Here is a 24,309-nt window from a genome sequence, read left to right as displayed (position 1 = left end):
AAAAAATAAAAAAAAATAATCTCATAGACATAATTTATTACGTCATAACCGTTTTTTCTTGATTTAGTCAGGTTTAAAATGAAATTAAGAAATTAAATTATAAGAAATAACTGTAATATTTTATCTGTCTATTCGAACTGACATAAAAAATAAATTTGGTCTACACTTTAAAATAACACGCTACGCGGGTTGTTCAGTTTGCACCACATTTTCTATGTTATTTCTTCATAGTCAGAAAAATGTAAACAGTCTGTTATGTACACTAACCTGTTTATAACATTTTCATGTACATTTTTTTTAAATATAGAAATACTAAGGCTGTATAGTTGTAAATACCAGCGAGAATGTTACAGAAAGGTTATCCACAATTAATAATGAGACACTATATCATGGTAAAAGACTTTCCTTAATAGAACTTGTTTAAATGAATTGTTACAGTTCATCAGGAGTATTTTAAGAAAAGGGGGATGATTGTGATAAAAACACCTATACATTGTAATGTCTACGTTATTTAATCATAACTGTCTATTGATGGACATGTGTTGTAAATCCTTTAATTTTAAGTTCAACTGGCCTGAATATAAATTAAACATTTCTTTTTGTAAGTTTTTTGGAACATATCTTTCTGTAAGTATTTAAGTATAATTGAACTTTTTTGAAAAACTTTTCCTTTATTTTATTAAGGTGTATGTATCAGTTAAAGGTGAAAATGGAGCAGGATTAGCTAGTGTTGCTACTTCAAATGGATTACATCTATCATATTTAAGTCAAGGACTACCACCTGTGTCTCATATTGGAATAAATGACGTTCTTAGGAACTCAATAGGAGATGTGTAAGTATTGGAAGCTGGTTCTTAATTAGTAAAGTGCCGTCTGTTCTTTGCATTGTCTCCACAATTTTTAATTTAAATTGGGTTAATTATAAAAAGGGGAGCAAAAGAACATTTTAAAGCATGATATCTCAATCCATTTGACTTTGGATTTACAAGAAATTATATACATGATATAGTTGCTTTGTTGTTTTTACAGTTGAATGTATAAAGTCTTTGTTATTTTTGGGTTTTTTTTTCAATCATGGAACATTTGCCGTCAATTGGTATCTGTCTTCTGCTGATAACATGTCGTTAAGCAATTCAGATTGTCATCAGAGTCACACATTGAAAGGCATAATGTTTCTATTAGATAAAAGACATGGCAAATAATTAACTATACTTATGATTATAGTCAAGCGTCAATTTGAAGAAAAAAACATCGCCTTTTAATTCAATTTTGGATGTAACGCGTCTTCTGATTGGCTGACGTTATTTTGTTATCAGCCCATAGACATAATTTAGCCATGTGTCCGTGACGTCATCAACGTTTTTTTCATGGTTTTCTACGGTTTCAAATGGAATTTAGAATTAAATTATAAGAAAGACTGTTATATTTTTTCTATCTATTCAAAATAACATTTAAAAATGTGGTGCACACTGTTAAATAACCCGCTACGCGCGTTTTTCAGTGTGCACCAAATGTTTTATGTTATTTCTTCATAGAGATAAAAAAATATTACAGTCATTCCTATCATACAAATGAAAATCAAATGCAATGCTGATTAGAATTGAAATTTTAATTTCAACCGTCAAAAGAACTTTTCTTGATTTGTTTTCATCACGAATGCCAATAGCCTAATATTATAAAGCCAAGGATGTGTCAAACCCGAAACAGTTGAAACGCTTAAAATGCCTAAAACTGAAAGCTCAAGCCTGAAGGCCTAAATACAAATTTATAAACAGACACTCAAAGAATGGTGATATAATTTACTTGTTACTCTGTAAAATCGACCATTCCTGTCATTTAGTTTATGAATTGCTGGAAATATTGCGATATACATTGGTATCAAATTACTTATCTTATGGATTTTATGCAAATATTTTTCAGAGATTTTCAGGAAAGTTCTGACACCTACAGAGCATCGTGGATTGTGTCTGGTGATCCATGTTCCGTTCAGAAATATGAGTGGCAGGTACAAAGACTTGATGGTCAGATCATACAGCAATGGCTGGATATGGGATGTAAGTTTTACATTCTTAATGGCCAACTTTAATTTATCCTACCGGATACACAGACCACAAATGAAGAAGTTTAGTTATTAAACATTCCTAACTATTCCTAACTAACTTGCTGTTGTATACACAACAAAACAATTGCAATTTTTGCATATTATCTTGAAAACTATAATAGATAAATAAACACTACAGAATAATCAACATTAACAATCTACAAATAATGGTTAAAATCGTTTGTCGACATTTGAGCGTTTTTTGCTGTTACCTTAAAAAGCTAGAAACATATGTAGACGTTTAAAATAAATGAAATGTTTAGAAAGACAAGATCAACGAACAAGTCAAGCTAAGGAGTGATTTCTTATAAAAAACGAAAAAAATTTACACTCTTTTATGTTTTGGCCAAACACAAGAGAATAGTGAAACACTGTAAACAGTAAAAATTAACTGCCATAGAGTCTCTAGTAATCGAGCTTGTGATCTCAAATAAGAATGTTTTTCTTGTAATGTACTTATATGTTATATACATATATGATTTTTTTTGTCAGTGAGAACCTCTGGAATGAATGATGAACTACACATGGAAAGTGGAGCTTTGTACTATTCATTACTAAAAGTAACCAATGCTTTGAATTATACATATATTATAAGATCTAATGGTGTAACAATTCAACAAGACCCACTTATACCTGGGAAAGTATTTGATGGAGATATAACTGGATATGATCTAAACTTCCAGCCATCTAGGACAAGGATATCAGCTAACTGGGATGGTTTTGGGTTACCTGCTGCAGCTAAAGCACAGTTTGATGTTATTTCAGGTATCTTCATCGTAAAGTAATGATATGATTGAATTTGAATAATTTCATAAAAGTTTAATTTGTAATAAGATTCTTTCACATATTTTCAAGTTTTTCAAATCTCAATATGTTTACTTATATTTCCATAGCCAAAATAAGTGCACATATTAAAGTTATTTTATAAAATCTATTATTATTGTATTATTCTTTAGTCGTTTGAACATTTGAATTCCAAAAAATTTATATATATTGATTTTAGATTTTGAAATTCATACATAAAATACTTCCCCAATATAAGCCACTAAATATGGTCACAAAAGAAAAAAATGATTATCCCGGCCTTATAAACTTCTTTCTTTTTTGTAAGGTTATTTATTTTGTTGGTAGTGTGAGCTTTCGTTATGACTTACCCTCCATTTGCTGTAACCTGTTTGAAAGAGAACCAAATTATAGCAGGTAGCATAAATGAGGGTCAGAAGATACCAGATGCATAATTAAACTCATAAATCGAAAATAAACTGAAAACGCACTGGCTAAAAATGAAAAGAACAAACACGCAAACAATAGTACATATGACACAACATAGAAAACTAAAAAATCAACAACAAGAACCCCACTAAAAAACTAGGGGTCATCTTAAGTGCTCCGGAAGGGTAAGCAGGTCCTGCACTACATGTTGCACCAGTCATGTTTATGAGATAACAAATCCGGTAAATAGTCTAATTCGGTAGGTCACATTCCTGAAAGGGAAGGGGATTGCAGTAACGACGTAATGAACATATCCGATATCATTCGGGAAACGGTAATTCCATAACGATCAACCATCTCGTGATGACATCCGAAAATTTACGAAGACATTATTTCAACTTCACCATTTGGAACTCTTGATTTGATAGCTTCCTTGTGAGCATCAACCATATATCAAGAAAATCACGAAATGCAAGCACGGGAATATCGTTTTAGTAAAAAGCCTGTACCAAGTCAGGAATATGACAGTTGTTATCCATTCGTTTGATGTGTTTAAACTTTTGATTTTGCCATTTGATTTGGGTCTTTTCTTACCGGTTCTTTTCTTTTTGAATTTTCCTCGGAGTTCAGTATTTTTGTGTTTTAACTTTGTTTTCAATTGGGAGACATGTACAATGTATGCAGGTGCTGCTGGAATGTTGCTACTTAGAAATGAAAAGTTCACAATTGGAAAGCTGAAATCATCTCTTTGGTCGTTAAGTTTAGTTTTCAATCGACCCTCATTGTCAATTTCTAGATGTAAGTCAAGATATGAGGCCGACGTAACTGTATCTGTTGTATCCTTTAGCATAAAGCTCCACATAGCGATCTTTAAGGTATTGAATGAAAGTGTGTTCATTTATATTGACTCCACCTAGCACTATGGCTGCCAAAGCTAAATATATATAAAATTTTAGAATGTAGGAAAATGACTACTAGTGATATATGGAAAATCATAAAAGATACTCAAGATTACATGTCAATTTCTACCTATTTTAGGTGTGCTTAAATTACCAGATGACTGCTGATAAATCGTTAACCTTGAACGGGCTTTTTATTATAAATTATTATAGGTTAACGTTATGACTATATAAAAAAAATATCTTTTACAATTATAATCATTTGTTTTGATTATATTTCTTCATTTAAAGGAAATCCTGGACTTCATGTTAACCAAGGAATACTTGAGGAACAAAATGACAACCAACAGGTTACCTACTATGAAGTAGCTGTAGGAACTGACAGAAGATTTCCTAAAACTAGGGATAATATTGTACCATTTACTGGTGTTAGCAGGAATACATCCATAACCTTTTATAACCTTGATCTGGTTCCTGGTTCAGGATTGTATTATTTTACTGTTAAAGCCTATAGTGCATCTTACTCCATTGCTACTGTAACATCTAATGGATTTCGTGTTGGATTTGATGGCAGTATCGCAGGTATTTGTCAATACAGAATAGAAAAAATGAATCAGAACATTGTTAATGGTTTAAGGTCATTTACTATACAAATATTTCGAAAATCTGTCCTTTCAATTTTAAACAAAAAGACAGTATATTGTTTATTTCTTGACATTGTCATTTTTATCGACCGTTTGACATTTTCATTATTGACTATATCAATAGTATTAAAAATTATCCTTCATATTGATATTAAAAAAGTATTTATCCCTTATAAAATCTCATAAAATCTTTAAAATTACGGCTATAATGTTCACTATTTATACTTTTATAGATGTCTGATTTGTTTCTTGCCTTCAGGGTGCTTATTAAGTAGTTTAGAAGTTTAACATTTAATTCTAATAATCATAGTTTCAAAGTTATTTGACCAAAAAAAATAATGATCGTTCTGAGTCAGGGTAATTGATTGTAACTTTTTGAACAGTAGCCCTTTTGGAGGACATTCAGCACATTGCTATTGCTTTTATTATACACTGTATGATGCCATTTAACTTTCTTTGTTAAATTAGCTGTTTTCACAAAGAATTTTAAAATTTGAAATGATATATTATTCAAAAAGTAAGCAATAACATGACCAAATATTAATTCTCTAAATACATCAACATGGCCAATATTTTTAATTGCCAATTTATCTGTAAATGTGATTATTTTTTTTTTAAATTTTACTTATAGGACATTTCTTGAAACCTTTTTTAGATAAAGAGATAAAAAAAAAAAAGAAAAAATAGAGACAACTGAACCAATCTACAGCTTTCTGATTTATTTAGAAACAAAACATTTTGATTTGAAAAGTAGCTGAAAAAAAGACCGTGAATATGATATCAAAAATTATTCATACCTCCTATTTAGTTGTATGAATATGATTTGTTAAAAGCAAACGCGTCGAGACCGTGTATATTTCATAATCGTATTGGGGTCGATAGGCGTGACTTTTTTTACGATAATCGGGGAAACAATAATTACACAGCATGCTAGTGACCTTATACAATACATATTTTGTCAATAATTACATATGGGGTCACTAGATCACTATAGAACTTATCATTTGACGGTTGTTTTGTATTTTCTAGCTGGGAAAATAATAATGGCAGATTTTGTGAAGAACAGAACACAAGTTGGAGTACAGTTTGAAGGATTCCAGTCTAAATTAGATATACTAATGTATTATGTTGCATTATCTAACCATTCAGAGGCAAATGGGACCGACTGTCAACTATATGTATGCATTATATGTTTGTTTTTTTTTGCTTATCTTGATACAACACTTATTAAACTTGGTGAGCACAAGTCGGACATTTTTTTGATTTATTTACATCTCAAAACGTTAAAAGTTGAATTTCAGGTAAATTGTAAAGTATACATTCATTCTATTGAAAACATATAAAATCTCAAACATGCTTTGACTAACAAAAATCAAAAGTTAGAACTGCTTTATTAATTTCATTGTTTGTACTTTTTCAGGTGAAAAGTACAATCAGAAAAAAGAAGCTGCATTTTGAAATTATATGTATTTGATTATTTTAAAAATTGAGGACAGAATTTTTAAACTAAAGTGTTTTGTTACGCCTTTTTTCTTTATAAATAAAAATCTAAAGATGCAACATCGATATGCATAGATAATGCCAAACTATATCTCCTTTTTTTAGTTCGTTTTTGTGTTTGTTACATTTTAATGTTGTGTCGTTGTTCTCCTCTTACATTTAATGCGTTTCCCTAAGTTTTAGTTTGTAACCCGGATTTGGTTTTTTTCTATCGATTTATGAGTTTCGAACAGTGGTATACTACTGTTGCCTTAATTAATCAGTTGGAATTAAAAGATGGAACACTGGGCATCAAATTTAAACAAAAAGCTAATTCCTAAACAGATTTAGTGTAAACGTATTTTTTGGTCTATATATTATCATACCAGAAAACATTATGATTAGTAAATGCCCATCTGACATTTCATACTGACTTGACTTAACTTCAATGCAGTTGTCAGGTTAATATTTCGTAACTCATTTGTTTCAAAAATTATGTGCATTATGGTGGACAAAATTAAATGTGTGAATTGCGTGCACGGAATTAATATATTTATGCTCATGCCGAAATTTTTAATTTTCAGTTCGAAAAAGTTTATAAATTTTTGGATAACATTTGTATTTCAAAAAAATAAAAATCGAAAAAATATGTATGATATGTTGAAAATATTTTAAGATTCTAATGCTATTTTTAACCCTGAAAAATATGGACTTTTATTACAGTTGTGCCATGCAGGATTTTTTCTAATTTTAAAAATTCAAGAATTTATCTGTTATTTTCAATTTGGAGTAGAATTATTCTAAATATATGTTAAAGGTAAACATTTTATGCCTCTTAATTACTGACCTAGAGAAAAGCCTTTGAAATTTTGTAAAAATAGTAGTTGATTTTTTTGTGCAAAAGATCCAAACTGTTCTTACCGCATTAAATACATGAAGTCATTGCTGGAATAAGCTTGAGAGATTATATAAACACTTTTAAGTGTTTGTACTAGAAAGAATGCGAAGCTATCATTCTATTGATGAAGGACAATTTACATCTTGCAAAATGTTTTTGACCTTTATTGGAAGTAAAGAGTTCTTTGCTATTTGAACTAGTTTTGAAAAGGTTAAGAGATTATGTGTGTCAACTCTTGAAATGTTATTTAATTGAGGAGCCAAGCATGATCACTTCTATGTATTTTTTTGTTTTTGATAGATTGAAGGTGGCAAGGCATCTAGTGAAGATAGAGGTAGATTGTACAATGTATTTTCTATCACCAATATAAATGAAAACACCTATTACATTTTCGAGAATCTACAGTTGGAACATGGAGACAGTTATTTTGCGTGGGTAATAGGTAAGTATTCAGTTTGTTAGAGTTTACAATTCTCAATTAACATCATGATGTTGAGAAATACCCATTCCGTTTATTCGAATTAATTGTTTGTGTTAACACTCATATTTTTAGATCCTGTGATTGTAACACAATAAGTTTCAATGTGTATAAAAACAATATTTAACCAGGTGTATTTCAATCTAACACAATTGACACCAAGTACATGTACATTGCATTTAACGTTAATGTATTGTGTTGACGTAAAACTGCCAAACCTAGTACATTTACATGTACTAAGTATTATCTAACAGCTAGACTACTTTATAAACTAAAATTTAGAAAAAAAATGGGGAATGTGTCAAAGAGACAACAACCCGACCAAAGAAAAAAACAACAGCAGACGGTCACCAACAGGTCTTCAATGTAGCGAGAAATTCCCGCACCCGCAGGCGTCCTTCAGCTGGCCCCTATATATATACATATATATACTAGTTCAGTGATAATGAACGCCATACTAATTTCAAAATTGTACACAAGAAACAAAAATTAAAATAATACAAGACTAACAAAGGCTTACACTAATTGCTATTGTTGAAAGCTGATGAATGACCCCTCTGAACGGTAAAAGATCGAGCTTTGGACTCGAACAGCAGATTCCGACAGGGGATTCCGTAGTACTATAATATGAAATTCCGGAGGTTCACATCATTTAACATTCATGAACTATTTGCAAGTTGCAGTTACCTACCAACAATAAATCTTCTTTCCTTGCACAACGCCTTCTTTATTACCGTCAAACTCGTTTATTTCACGCATGCTTAAAAATGTGTGTCAGTTTAAAAAAAAAAGGATGAGCTAGGAACACAATTTTGCAATTTAAAAACGGTAAGAGATACTTTTCATCCATTTTAATGTAGTTCCTATTAGTTTTATAAGTTTTTGGAGCCGGTTATTAATTTTTTAATTTGCTACGAGAAAAGACAGATTTCATAAGACTCCGGGGTTCAACATTTATAGTAAAAAAAAATAATCCGATAAAAAACGTTGAATGTGAATGATATGTCTTATATTATAGGACTAGAGATTCCGCCAGGGTCACCCCACTCGTTGGAAGCCTGAAGTTAATCAGCACCGAACAATTATACCACTATACTATTTATTGAACATTCGAACAATTCAACTACAGTTTGTGAACATTCGAACGTCTGAACTTAAGAAACTTTCTTGACTTTGTATTTACATAACAAAATATTTGTCCATTTATATTGACTTCGTTATAAGTTATATAACTTCTTCTAACTTTAATGCACTTAAATCTTGGAATGATAACATGCCTTATCACAGTATTACAGCTTTATTGAATTTTGAAGCGACGAACCAACCTGACAGATATGGTTTTATGACAGGACGATTATGGTCGTACCTCCTTCTGCATATTTTTCTTGTTAGAAATCAATCTGAAAAGATAAATTGTAAAACTGTTGTCCATGTACATATACAATGTGTGCCAAGCGATGGATAATTGAAAGACAGTTCTGTAGCCTCACAACTGGCAATTCATGTTAAATTATTTTTTTAAATTATCTTAACCTAAAATCGATTTTACTTTCATTAAGGGTAAATTCCTAGGACACATAAAACTAAGATGTAATAATTAAGATATGATTTTCTCTCTGTAATATAAGATTTACAGAAGCAGACAATTTTATATTTAATTAGGTAAAATATATGATTCCTTGAAGTTTTAGTAAAAAGATTTATTTTTCTAGGTGTTGATGAATCAGGTGAATGTGCAATGATTTCTCATCAATTTGTTGTTGATATGACACCCCCAATCAACGGCAAACTAACTACAGGATCTTTGTTTGATATGGTAAGTTCTATTTGGATGAGTGAAATATTACAACTACATGGTATTTCTTTTGTATTTAAATGTTATTGTAAACATTTGTTTTGTACCAAAAGAAAAGAAATTTGGTAAATACCCCTACATTACGATTTTTACATTTTGAATTTTCTGTTGTCCAGAGGAAAGTGATCCCTAAAATGTTTCGAAGTTCCAATGTTAAACCTGTTCCATTAAACTATTGTACTAATTTGCACAAATATAGTTGTCAAAAACTTGGTTTTACAATTATTTTGCTAAGTTATTGCAAAGTAAAATAAAATTAAGTTCCTCAAAAAGATAAAAGGCGTGTAATCAACATTAAATCGCGACATATTTCACTTTGACAAAGAGTTTTATTGTTGTTGTTTCATCCACAGCCTGTAACCTACACTGTTGATAACAGCACTATACAAATATTATGGGAGGACTATAATGATCCAGAGTCTGGTATAGAAACCTATGAAGTTTCTCTGTGGAATTCGACCTCATGTTCTGATCAAAATATACAAACATTATTGCATGACTGGATTGAGTTGACAAGTAATTACACAGGGTACAATTTTGTTGATTTACAACTTGAGGTATGTTATATACATAGTGTCATTCATTCAATGTAAATCATAATTAAATGCTTCAAATTTGCAGTGAATTTTGATTATCATACGATCACAACATATTTTTTTTCTAATTGACCGAAAATAGTGTGAATTTTCCTTTAGAAAACATTATGTTCACCGCTTTTAAAATCTAAAACATCGTCAATGGCGAAGGTGCATGACATCATTCAGATTCTTCTTTTTTTTTCGCATTTAGGTGTTTATTTTTGAAAATATATATTTTTTTAATATTTAACCCTTCAAGTTGAAAGGTAGCAACTACAACTGCAGATCATGTTATAAGTAAAACCAAGCACACAGCGGTAAAAGATGTTGATGAAAAACTAAAATATTGAAGATGGATAAAAAACTAAAATATTGAAGATGGATGAAAAAAAAAAAAAAAATTGATATCAGTTTATTAGATGATTAATCAATCCCAGCAATATAACATTTATCCGCGGCTGTTAGTTTTGTTGAGTAACATATGTTGCGGGTTGATAATTCAATGTATCAATCTTGTCAAATTTAAAAAATAATGAACTGTTTTGTTTTCCTAAGATCTTTTTCTATATTGTCAAATTTATACATTTTTACAAAAGGTATATATTTTTGTTTATCTGTTTGACGTCCTAAATTGATTGGAATTTGTTCGTCTGGGTTCTAGCAAGGAATTCCCTTTAAAAAAATGCAAACATTTTATTCCATTGAAAAGTTGTAAACAAGTTTCATCGTTGAGAAGAACTGATTACGAACTATACAAGCAGTTTTCTAACCATAATTTTGTCCTCGATAGCAGTATAGTGGTATGTTATACTTTGTTGTTATGGAACCAACATAAATATACATTTTCATACAACGTGATATTGGGATAATCAGTATTTTTTTATTATTTCATTCAAATTTTGTTATCAGGAAGACACACCATATATTGTACAATTTAAAGTAACAAATAAAGCAGGATTATACACAATAGAAGATTCTCCACCAGTATTGTATGACATGTCAATACCAACACAAGGGAAAGTAGTTGCTGGAAGAGATTTCTTAAAGGAACAAGTATGGTTCAGTTCGGGAAAAGCAGTATCAGGTATAAAAATGCTATCAAAAATATAGAATTATTAGGTAAAAATTAACGGAAACCATTGGCATATTTTTCTCTGGGATGGAGGGGGGACTTAAAAAAATGTATCCATTTTAATATAGCATTCAAAGAAATTCAGTTTCTACACTTTTATAAATATTTTAGAAAGAATGACCAATACATATATACAAATCACGAGACAAATGTCCGGGCATCATTTGTTAACTATTTAGAATGGTGCACTTTCAAATAAATTGGTTTAATTTAATACATTATCGACCACTAGTAATTTAAGATTTCGAATAGAACATTGATGTTGAATATGAAGATCATACATATCCCCGTACTCCAAATTATAGGAAGGGACCACTCGGGGATTTTCTTACCATAAATGGGTCAAACCTGATTTCATAGCAACCTAGTATATCGGTTTTCTATCATTAAAGACCTTATTTTAGTGCCATTAAAATACTAAGCAATGAACGACAGCTTAGATGATGTGTCAAAAATTAAAATTGATTGCCGATTTTTTTTAATTTTGTTTTAGGAGGGAGTTTGATATTGTACACACGTTTGATGATACATTCACTCTTTTGATATTTCCTAACTGGATTAAATCAAAGACAATTTTAGGCTCTAAAACGATCAAAAATATCACATATCGTTTCTGTTAAATGCAGGTACTTTAATACACTTGCCTAGCTCTGACGGTCCAGGATGCCCATCACGACATATATCCATGATAAACGATGGTGACTGGAAAAGACTAGAGCAAATCGGATTCAGAGATCCCACCGGTACAATATGGAAGTTACATCATCGTAAAGAGAATATTGATACACTGATATATGACAATGCAATCTCTATAAAGCTTGCTAGACATAATGATAGAAATAAAATGCTCACAGGTGCTCTTGTTAGACCAGCTGACATAGAAAATGGTGGAGTATATCATGTAAGTTGCTTCAATAAAACCTTAAAAAGAATGTTTTGTAAAAATGTATTAATCTTTCTTTTAAACAGCTGCTGTCAGCACAATATTTGAAAATTTATTTCTTGCAAGTGCTTAAATTATTTTTAGTTTAAAGAATTTGTATTCCTTACTGAAGTCTGTAAATATAGATGATGACAAGAATAGGAGAAAAAAATAATAGAGCAGTTTCAGAAAGAAAGAAAACATGTGTTAAGTTGTATTGAGGAAATACATTTTTTTTGTGTAGAAATTGCCTTATTTTATAAAAGAGGGACGGAAGATACCAAAGGGACAGTCAAACTCATAAATCTAAAACAAACTGACAACGCCATGGCTAAAAATGAAAAAGACAAACAGAAAAACAAGAGTACACATGACACAACATAGAAAACTAAAGAATAAACAACACGAACTGTGAGTAATAAGACTATAAAACATGTTCAAAATCGAAGATAATACATAATGGTATGAAACAAAAAATACATTTTTACCTATTTACATTCAGAATAAGGAGAAAGATGTAAAAATACACCATTTTAGTATAGATGTTTTGTTGAAACTTCAGATATCTATTAAGGCAGCGGGGGGAGATGGACTAGGAATCACTGGTGTCATGTTCTGGGATGGACCAGAAGATGGAATAGCTACATTCAATTATGAGGAAGACTATGATTGGTCAGCCCATGTTTGTGAATGCTGTTTGATGGATCCAGTTCCAATTGTATGTATACAACCATGCATATTATACATTAGTATCTTAAGGAATACCTGATGCAATGACAATTATTTGATTCTATACTCAAGATTGATATAAAAAAAAACAATCAACTTATAGCTGACACCTTTTAGATCGGTGACTCAATATTTGAAGTAATTGAAGTTCGAGTTGTCAAAGGTTGAGAGTTACATCATGTTGAATACAACTCATAGGGCATTATGCTTTTCTGTCTATTGGTCCATTCGTTCGTCCATTCCGCTTCAGGTTTTAGTTTTTAGTCAAGGTAGTTTTTGATGAAGTCGAATCCAATTAACTTGAAACTTAATATTGATATTCCATATTATATATTCTTTCTAATTTAATGCAAAATTGAGTTTTTATCCCAATATATCACGGTCTACTGAACATAAAAAACGGTAGTAGACAATCTGTTGAACAACGGAATAACAAAAACAGTGAACTCCCAGCAAATGCAAATGCCGTTAAATATACACACAGACTGTAGAAAGCAAATGTCAACATACATACAAACAGACTGCAGAAAACAACTGCTATATAACTGACTTCGTACAGGACATTTAATGGTGGGTTTAACCTAGTGTTATGGGTTGCAAAGTACCTCACTTAAATTGCTAGTAAAAAAGGTAAAATGGCAACATTACTTGACAGGAATACAGAACAAACAAACGAAAGATCACTCAGCACAGAGAAATGAAGGAACCCCAGAAAATATGCTCAGGCGCCAACCATCCCCCTTAAACATGGGACAGTGGAGCAAACTACTTAATCAAAATAAAATATATAAGCATCAATTAAATAGGGTTAAACTTATCTGATCGATATATGCTCATAAGACAAAAAAGGTTAATAACAGAAATTGCTTTTATTCTTATTTCACGGTTTATTGACAATTACATGTATCTGGTTTACGAATTGATTAATGGTAGTTTTTTAAATTTATGCTAAATGAGAACGTTCATAAAAGGTCAAAAATGTACCAAAAACGCCGATAATACAAAGTAGAAATTATCGTTTGAAAATACAAATTTGTCACTTTGATTTTTTCTGTTTGGCATATCAATAAAGAGAGGATCAACCCCTAAAGTGTGCATGACTTATGCGAAAATTATATTATGATCCTTTTTTCATAACTTTGAACATATTTTTGCATAAATAAATTCAACCCCTCCCTACCCTTGTTTCCAGAACAAATGTATTCCCTGGAATTCAATTTTAAACAAGGTGTCTGCTTTTGAAAAAAGAACATATTGGATAATAGATGCGGCCAAAGTTTTTTTGAAGCATTAAGATCGATGAAAATGCACAAACTCGTCCGTTTGATAAAACATTCTAAATGTGCTGTCTTTGAATCATATCATGCACTCTTGTAATAAACTTATGGGTTTAATTTACCATTATAAATATTGTCTAAGACCGTTTAAGGTAAAAAAAATAATCTTTTTTGTTTATTATGATGAAGTTAAAATTCAAAGCACATCTGTAACTGGTATTTTGGATTTTAGTCCGAGATTTTCTAGTTGACTAAATAATGAGTTTGATAGTGCAGGGGTAACACGGTGTGCGCATACTCTTGAAAATGATTTTTTTTTTAGAAATCCTTGTCTTCAGAAGAGTATATCTGCTCTTATGAGTGTATTTATTGATAATTTTAGGATTGCAGTTACTGTAATTGTACCGAATATTTAACCAACAAATATGGAAACAAAACATTGCCAGTCTTAACAACTTCAACAACAACAGAACAACCAGTGATAAATACAACCACACAACAGTATGAAATAGTCAACAATCCTGATGGAAGTATTGTAGATACTCCAATAGACACTAGTAAACCTATCACACAGGCAGCTTGTGGTATACAGATCTTTTCTGGTATCTTTTTACAAATCATAATGTTTTATTTGATTACTACTGTGTAGATAAACTCCATTGATATTAAATTATATATGTTTTGTCGTACTAAATTATAATTCTGCTACCTTTGATAACTATTTACACCACTGGGTCGATGTCACTGCTGGTGGACGTTTCGTTCCCGAGGGTATCACCAGCCAAGTAGTCAACACTTAAGTGATTAAGTGTTAACACGAATATCAATAATGTGGTCATTTACAAATTTCCTGATTACAAAACTTTGAATTTTTCGAAAAAAAACAAGGATTTTCCTATCCCAGGCATAAATTACCTTACCGTATTTGGCACAACTATTTAGAATTTTAGATCCTTAATGCTCTTCAACATCGCACTTGTTTGGCTTTATACATATTTTGATATGAGCGTCACTGATGAGTCTTATGTAGACGAAACGCGCGTCTGGCGTACTAAATTATAATCCTTGTACCTTTGAAAAAACTAATAACTACAGGCAGTTTGTTTTTTTATTTTGATAATTTGCGTAATGGGTGTATGTCTTTCGGAAGGCAGCCAATAATTCTTAATGTGAAAGTACATAGGAATGATTTTTTTTAGAATCCCTTGTCAAAAAATGGGTAGGACGTTTCAAAATCTTCTTGAAAAAAAACTTGAAAGAATTCCGCCAAATCATTTTGAACTGTAGACAGTAGTTGTGTTTCTCCATATGTGTAAAGAAGAAGCATAGAGACAACACAATGTCTGCTTACATTATATGACAGCAGGACATGCACAACCTTTTCTTGGCAGACTAAAACATTGTTTAATGCTTTACGAAATAATTTCATTTGGTAAATATTGCAACATTTCTTTAGCTTGGAATTGACTTAAATTTATAAAATCTTGACCAATGTAGAAATGTTAATAAGAGATCAGGTTATATCTACCATATTAGATATAACAGTAACACAAATAAACTGGATTGGAACATGTGGGACCCAGCGATAATAAATCACTGCAGACTATACAAAGTTTGTATTACAGTATTTATATAAACCCAGTTCATCTTAAAAACTATATTATAAACAAGGTTCTTATATGTTATAAGTATATCCACATTATGGTCTTGGAAAGTTGTAAAAGTGTATAGAATAATCATTGCAAAATATTCCCCCCCCCCTATGAAATTATAAGGCAAACAGTTTCTCTTTTCTTAATGTGTTCATGGCTGGAAAAAAAAGTATCATTCAAATAACGATAAGAGTCTGTATGTTTCTTTTTCCTTAGATATTTATACCATACTCATTTTTTGTTTTAGGTGATGACCCAATGATTGTAACCTGGTGCCAGTCTTACAACAATACATTTAATCCAATGAAGACAAAGATGAGTTTAGAGTTTGATCCTTCTGAACATTTCCACGATTTTAAGATAGAAATAAGACCAGAAAGAGATGATGCTGTTGATGTGAGTAAAATTTTTGTTATCTTTGTAATTCCATATGTTAGAACGTTTATTTTCTGAATTCGGGACGAAAGAAAGGGCATATTTTTGCATCTCATTATCTCATTCATCAAAAACCAAGTACATTTAAAAGAATATTTTGAAACAAATCAGCATGTCAATCTCAAAGCTCTAAGTGTCCATTTAAATTGATATATGTAATATCATATAATATCAAATACGCTGTCTAATAGCATTTGGTAAAAATGTTATTTCCCCAAATTTGAGACCTGCTTTGTCCTTATCATTTACAGATCTCATGGTGTTTATTTGTGTTTGTTGATGGAGATGAACTAACAATGATGTGCGGCATTCCATATCTCAGTATCCAGGCAAAATTAGTATTACATGTTTGGAATCGTGATAATACAGTCCCAGAGCATGCAGACATGTTTAATCGATTTTCAACCAAAGCTTTTTTCAAAGATCTGATAATGCCAGCACCACAAGGTTCCCTTTGTCGCTATGGTGACCCATTCAGAGGTGGAAAAAATCCAGTTATAAAATTTGAAGCCGGAATAGGAAGTGCAAAACTGTTAACTGATGTATCACCGTATATCGAAGTACTTGCACCTTGTCTACCATGTCAAGGAATGTGTTCTAAATATATGTGTAATTCAGCCTGCTATGTTAATTATACAAAAAATTATGTTTTTACCTTGCAAGATACAAACCTAGCACCAGTAAAGACATATGTTAATGAAACAGGTCATCAGGAAAATAAGACACTGGCTTATTATTTAACAGGTATTAAAATAGTTCATACAACTTTTGTATACCCTGAATAACGTCCATCGCCAATGTACAAATTATATTTCTATAATGAATGATTTTAAAAATACCTTTTTGAATCTGGTTGTGGAATGTTCGAAAATGAGAATTATATTGTAAAGTTAAATGTTGATTTTATTTACAATTTAAAAATCTAACGATCTAAGTTTTTTAAAAGCATATACGCAGTGATTTGATTTTGTGAAACATAATAAACTGTGTTTTTTTCATATAACAGTAATGTGATACATTCGATTAATCAATGAAATAACTCAGTTCTTTAAATTCAGATTTGGTAAATCAGTTGAGAACTTGAGTTAATCAAAATTGTTCGAGACAATTTTTAGTAACCTTCTTAAATCTTAAATGCATATGTACTGAAAGAAGCAAAGTAATTGACCTTGCATGGCATATACTATTTCCTTTTCAACTTTAAAGGAAAATACGAATGAAATTGTACGTAGAGGTGTCATTTCAAGTTTTTGATTTAATTTAGTTTTGAAAAGGACAAATAAAGGCAAGGGTAGTATCCCGCTGTTCGAAATTCATAAATCGATTGAGAAAAATACATATCCGGGTTACAAACTAAAATTCGGAAAGAAACACACCGAATTTTAGGAGACCTACGACACAACATCAAAATCTAATACGCACAGACACCAACTATAACATTACAATAGCCATTTTCCTGCTTTGACATTTAACTAAAAAAATGGTGGGTAGAACCACTATTAACTTCCTCATTCACATTATAATAGCTTGTATACTTTATTCACACCCTTTTATTGTTTATAGTAAAAGCTGTTCTTGGATCAGGCCTAGAAGCTACTAGCTCATCCAGCGCTTTTTATGTTGATGACACACCACCGGTTTTTGACACTGATATAATGAATTCTCAAATATATATAGATGTCACCCAAGGAGAATTTACGCCAGTAAATTATCAGGCATCTACAGATACAATAAAAGCATTTTGGAGATGTTATGATGATGAAAGCCAGGTTGCGGTAGGCATGTTTCTAATTTCTTTAAAGCAACAAAAGCAATAAGAATTGTAGTCTGGATAAGTTTGTCTTTCATAAATATTATAGTACATATATGCACTTTTTTTTTAACAAATATCAATATCTTCTTTAAAAAAAGGTAGGCATGCCCGTACCTCCAGTTTCGGCGTAGTTCATGTTGTACGTGAAAAATCAAATGTGTGGTTTAAATCATTTCCATAGAATGATCAAATTCACGCCTTTATCGTTTAAAATTGACATTTATATGTACGTAAATCTTATGTAGAATATTCAATGGGCTATTGGTAAAACAGTTGGAGCCGAAGACTTACAGGAATTTCAGTCCGTTGGACGAGAAACGGTGGCAGAAAATAAAACTTTTGATGGAATGTTACATCACAATACTTCATATTTTGTTTCTGTAAGATGTATCAATGGAGGTGGGGCAACCACACAGTGGAATGAAACAAAAGGTATTTTCATATTACATGGATATGGTTAGTCTTTAAAGTTTGAAAAAATGTGTAGTATATTCAAAAATGCAAATACATGAGTAAAGGTTATTTAACAGACAAAAATAATTAAATTAAAAAAAAAGCATGTATGCGTACATATATTGATTTAAGTTTTGATAGTGAAGTAAGCATATTTCATTTATTAGAAGTACAAAAATGTGTCACACATTGTATCATTGATTTAAATGCTTTTACTGATAAAATTATGAATTTTGCTATACATCTTTATTTGCAGGAGTAATAGTATTGCTAGTACCACCAGAAACAGATGATCTGAACAATACTTTGCCTGGAACAGAAGAATTTCCAAATGAAGTATCTCCTAAAGATGCAAGAGAATCAACTGATCCCACATCTATAGGAATGACATTTACTGCTAGTGAGGATGAATCTGTTATCAAATATGGTAAGTGTGGGATGTCAATTAATATCATAACCACCTTTGCGATGAAATGACTACAGCTGCCAATCTTGGGACTATCCATTATAACATAGTTATATATGTACAGAAACATACATGCAAGTTTTGAAAAGAGAATGTTGTATCTTTTGCGTCTAGACACAAGTTTCAATCCTCAAGCAGCATTACATGTATTATTAGTAGAAAAAAACAAATATCAATGAAGCGGTGAGGGAATAAATCACAACACATTATATTAAGGATGTATGTTTGTCATGTTTTGAATTTTTTGTCAGATTTTCGGAAACCTCTGGTTTTATCCATTTGAATGCCTTGAAAATTTTCCCCCATGAACCCCCATTTTTCTTTTTATAAATCTTTTACATGTATAATAATAAGTCATTTGTAAATGTCTTATAACATTTTTTTATTTATTTATTAATAGTATTTGAGAACGTTAACTGGTTAATAATAAAGCGATGAAAAATCAAGAGAGAACATTTTCCCGCCAAAATTCCAATGGCGTATATCTCGAAAACAAGCACATGGACCCCTATATCTTTTTTGCTATTTTGATTCCTCAATTTATTCCCTAATAATAAATACTAGTTTTATGAAAAAATATTTATTCTGAAACTGAGCAGCGAACATCCTTAAATGGAAATCTTGTTTCCCTGTTTTAAAATAAATCACAAAATACTGAATTTGTTCAAATATATTTATATATATATTTTGTTGGGTTATATGTATTAACCTTTTCAGTCTGTCGTCGTTCAGAATGTTCGTCTGTCTCGTTTAATAACATTAACGGTACCAATTGTCCTGCACCAGATGCGCATTGCGACTATACATAACTCTTCAGTGATGCTCGTGGCCAAAATATTTGAAATCCATAGCTTATATAAAAGAGGAAGAGCTTTAATCCAAAAGGTCCAAGCCTCATGTCAGCATGTTTTACCTTGTGACATGGTTTGGGGTTCATCGCTCATCAGAACCCTTTTTGAAAAAAGTGGTTTACTCTGATTAACATGCATATAACCACGTATATAAAATTATCGATGCATGTTATTAGAAAGTTACCAATAACAATTTTTAAAATTTGAAATGTATTTTTAGATAATTGTTTTCCTTGACTTCACCAACATTCTTTAATTGGAATATCAAAAGTGAGCACTAGTTTCTCACATCTCTTCTTGGTGTCTTTGATTTTTTATTCCGTTGTATATTATTTTGTATACAGAACACAACTTTATTAAATGCTACCAAAATCAGAACTTCGTTTTAAATAGTAGAAATGAAGCTAAACATTAACCTATTTGTAACGTATTTATGATTTAAGATATGTGTATCGGAAGTGCTGAAAACAAAGATGACATTCTACCTTGCCAGTGGGTTGGAATAAATGCTTCAGGTTCAGCAATGATAAAGGATGGCTATCTGTATATAAATGGATTTAAAGTTAGACCATTATCAGTAATGCAAACTCAGAATAATAGCAACAGTTCAAGTGTTGATATGAGTGAAACATTTCACATGGAACCTGGTAGAACTTTGTTTATGACAATGCGAGTCTGCAATGAAGCTATGTTGTGTTCTAATAAATCTCTTGGTTCCGTTACTATCACAAACAACAAGACTAAACTACAAACGTCAGAACATGGAGAAAGTATCCGTGTTGATTATGACGGGTCTTCTTCCAGAAGAGAGAAGAGAGATACTCCAAAGTTATCTGTGACAACTTCTGATGGTATAATATGCAATTAACTTTCTATTAATGTCATCTGTTGTTGTTGTTGTTTAAGCTTTTGACGGTTTACGTAAAACTTTCCTACTGTCATCCCCCAGGTGTCTTCTATTAAAAATGTTTTTTACCTTTCTGTAAACATATTACTGTAAATAAAACAGATGAAATATATTGCCTTATTGGCACATTGAAATTATTTGATTTCCAATCTGTTGTTACATACATTTTGAATGAGTTCTAATATCAGAAATTCTAAATTTGATAAATATCATGGAAGACTTTGATAAGGAGTACAAGTATGCAGTCATGTATATAAGGAAAAACAAGAGAAAATTAACTACAACAATGTATCAAATCTAAGGATTTCAAAAGACTGTAACCATTTTAATGAATAATTTAGTATTAACATTCAAATTGAGGTCTGTTTTCCATACAATGATTGCTTGAATTTCAAGCTGTTTAGCATTTCAGAAGTCATCACCCTATATGTCACATCACTTAAAACTGAAAATTATTAGTATAAAATTGAGTATGGAAATTGGGAGTATGTCAAAGAGAAAATAACCTGAACAAAGGGCAGAAAAAATCTGAAGGCCACCAAAGGGTCTTAAACATAGTGAGAAAATCCTGAATCTGGTACGGACTTCAGCTGCCTCCTAACAAAATGTGTATCAAAATCAAATTTAATTTAATTGCAAGCATTTTTGTTTGCACCTACCTTTTATACTGATGATTTAACTGTGACTCTCCAATATATAGTAGTTTAGTTATATTCTTATCTGATTAAACAAATTGCAATGGGTTAAATTTAAGATGAGTTGATAGAGAGGAATAAAAAAAACTTATTGAAAACAAACCTTTACTAAATATAATATCGTTTAATAGCTAATTCATACATACTTGGAAGGAGATTTGTCTCATTGGTACGCAAACCACATCTTCCTATATCTAAGTACTTAGTTCCAATAAGTTTGAAGATCAGATAATAAAGTAAAATGTCATGAATTACTCAAATTTTCTCCTAATAGACTTATAATATGTACTAAGGTAATTAACAGCAGTAGAAATCATTTGTAATAGCAATAGCTACGCTGTATACTTTTTCAAACTATTCTTTTGATAGGGTTAATGCCAGGACAAAGTATCATGCTGCAGCCTTTAGACGTTGAGGAACTAACAACAGACTACAGAGCTGATGTAGCACTTAATTTCCAGCCATATATCGTAAATCCTACTGAAACTGAGGATATGGTAGAAAGATTATTGTTTAAAAGGTTTGTTTATGGGGTACAATAATTGAACCCGTTACCTATCATGTTATACATACTGAAATCTTTTCATGGTAAAGTAAAAAATAAGTATTGGGTTTTGAATTAAGGGGTAAACTAAAGTCTTTGTTTGTGCCGATAAAATATAGTTGTAAAATTGTTTCAATCCTTTCAGAATGATTTTGATTTTGTTTATTATTGAATTTATTATTGATATCATAATTGACATATTTAAAATCAAATTAGATGTGCATATTTACTGTGATTTGATGAAAGACATATTTAACAGAAACAAGGCACTTGCAAGTGGAAGTGTAAGGTCCACAGTTGTTGCTCAAATATACATACACTAGTCGAAAGATGTAAAAAATAGAATAGTTTCAAGTTTTTGCAATGGTTTTTCAAATTGTGAGAAGACGAATGTCTATCAGAAATTTATATAGCAAAAAAAAATTATGTATACCTTAACTGATTCTGACAAATTACTGTCCTGTGTAAATCTTAATAAAGTATTTGATATCTTAAAACTTGATACATAGTAGGGGCCAAAACAGGATTTACATTCTTCTTTTATTTGCATATTTATTTATACCATGCGTTCTGCCATTAATAAAACATATACATTATTCTGATGATTTCTTAAATATTGTAGGATGAGATCTATTTTATATTCTTTCTCAATAACACCAGTTGGGCACCTGCCTATGCCAGGACCTTTAAATATAACTATTGAAAGTAAACAGGATGAAGATGAAGTTTCAATAATTTCTCTTATTCATTGGAACCCATGTAAGTATTTTAAACAGATATATCATATTAAGGAGGGGGTATTTGCGAAAAAAACAATCGAGAGAATGTTAAATTTCGCGAGCCGTAAGAACATGCTATATCTGTTTAATTACACCGAATGTTAATGTTCAAAAACACATTGATGATCGTGACGTTACATATACTCGTATCCAACTGTTATACTGTTTAAACATAATATATATTTTTCATATTGTACTGAAATATATAATTTCTGTCATCTTGAAATTTTGTATACTGTACTTATATGGAGAGAATTATCTTAAGTTGTTATAACTTTTATCCAATCCTATTGTATATTTAGACAATAAAATATATTTAAACTAAACTAAACAAAACTCGGGCGTCCATTCATATAGAGTATTTGTTGGCAAATATCACGGCAGAGTAAAGGCATATCCTTTTGGCAAATACCCCGGCGGCGTTAAAAATTTACTATATTCATTTGAAAACAGTAAAATGGTGATAAATACACTAGCTATCAACCAATCAAAATCCAGAATTCTTACATAAGGTGTAATTATAAATATAATCATCGTAAACATGTATTGCCTTCTAGTATAATTTATAATGGCTCTATCCTATTTTTTTCTTTAAATTTTTTGTTTGCATTTGTTTCTGTCAATAAAAGGTATGGTTGGGCTGTCAAACACAAATCTTATACTGTTGTTCATATTTATCCAAAGTCAGCAGTTATGTTTTACTATTACTCGATTTTATTCCTTAAATTGTGTTTGTTGATTACAAATTCTTATTGTTGAAATACTTCCATTCAATGAATATTCAATGAAAAAGGGTAGATTTTAATTTGATTTTTTTTAACAGGAAACATAAGGCCCATGCATCCACAATGCGATCCTTTAACATAATATGTGTTTAGACATTTTACATCTGACTTGAATATTTAGTTTGTTGTGTAATTTATTTTGTCAGTTTGGGGCCAAAACACTCACCAAACTAACTCCCTAACCACAAATTAATGATATTTTCTATTTTCAAATTTCTACAGAAAGATCCATGGTAATATGGCTACTTAAGGCTCTTGAGAGAAGTTTCAATCAGGTGTATACTTCTATTTGATTTTCACCTACTGAAAAATAGAGCTATGCCAGCTGGGGTCATCAATTTATACCTGTTTGATTTTTTGCAGGTCCATCGTTTAACCGTTTGTTGTTAATGAGATGACATGTTCATCTTTTGGAAAAGACAGCCCTAAATTGAATCAAAATGAAATGACATGGCTTTTTTAATATAAGAGTAAAGTTTTAAAAATCGTCTAAAAAAATTGCAAGACAAAAAGGTTATGAAACTACTTGAAAGCAATGTTTACATTGTCAAAATGTTAATACCCCGATAATAAATGATTAGATTCATTGAAACTTACTTTCATATGCTATTTATATAACGTTTTTTAAAAAACACACTTACAAAAACGTTTACTTTGAATTGCACTGTTGTACAAAATTCAACAGCATAGCAATTTTGATTGTTACATCAATCTTGTGCAACACG

The 24,309-nt window shown here is 30.8% G+C and overlaps 1 protein-coding gene across 1 annotated transcript in view; it reads left to right on the top strand.

The window, feature by feature from the left end:
- The window catches only part of LOC134684582 (uncharacterized), a 117,196-nt gene that overhangs the window by 78,386 nt on the left and 14,501 nt on the right, over positions 1-24,309 (top strand). The window contains exons 31-50 of the mRNA XM_063543877.1: positions 685-833; positions 1,921-2,054; positions 2,594-2,866; positions 4,504-4,794; positions 5,886-6,034; positions 7,534-7,675; positions 9,424-9,527; positions 9,920-10,123; positions 11,054-11,228; positions 11,903-12,177; positions 12,761-12,916; positions 14,587-14,806; positions 16,104-16,252; positions 16,543-17,035; positions 17,855-18,066; positions 18,350-18,536; positions 18,814-18,984; positions 20,318-20,725; positions 21,846-21,996; positions 22,643-22,779. Of these exons, the coding sequence (XP_063399947.1) occupies positions 685-833; positions 1,921-2,054; positions 2,594-2,866; positions 4,504-4,794; positions 5,886-6,034; positions 7,534-7,675; positions 9,424-9,527; positions 9,920-10,123; positions 11,054-11,228; positions 11,903-12,177; positions 12,761-12,916; positions 14,587-14,806; positions 16,104-16,252; positions 16,543-17,035; positions 17,855-18,066; positions 18,350-18,536; positions 18,814-18,984; positions 20,318-20,725; positions 21,846-21,996; positions 22,643-22,779 (4,180 nt within the window). The remainder of the gene's footprint in view (positions 1-684; positions 834-1,920; positions 2,055-2,593; positions 2,867-4,503; positions 4,795-5,885; positions 6,035-7,533; positions 7,676-9,423; positions 9,528-9,919; positions 10,124-11,053; positions 11,229-11,902; positions 12,178-12,760; positions 12,917-14,586; positions 14,807-16,103; positions 16,253-16,542; positions 17,036-17,854; positions 18,067-18,349; positions 18,537-18,813; positions 18,985-20,317; positions 20,726-21,845; positions 21,997-22,642; positions 22,780-24,309) is intronic.

Source organism: Mytilus trossulus, chromosome 9 (genome assembly GCF_036588685.1).
Source record: "Mytilus trossulus isolate FHL-02 chromosome 9, PNRI_Mtr1.1.1.hap1, whole genome shotgun sequence".
Classification (NCBI taxonomy): Eukaryota; Metazoa; Mollusca; class Bivalvia; order Mytilida; family Mytilidae; genus Mytilus; species Mytilus trossulus.
Note: the sequence above shows the minus strand (reverse complement) of the source record. Positions and strands in the feature narration are given on the sequence as shown.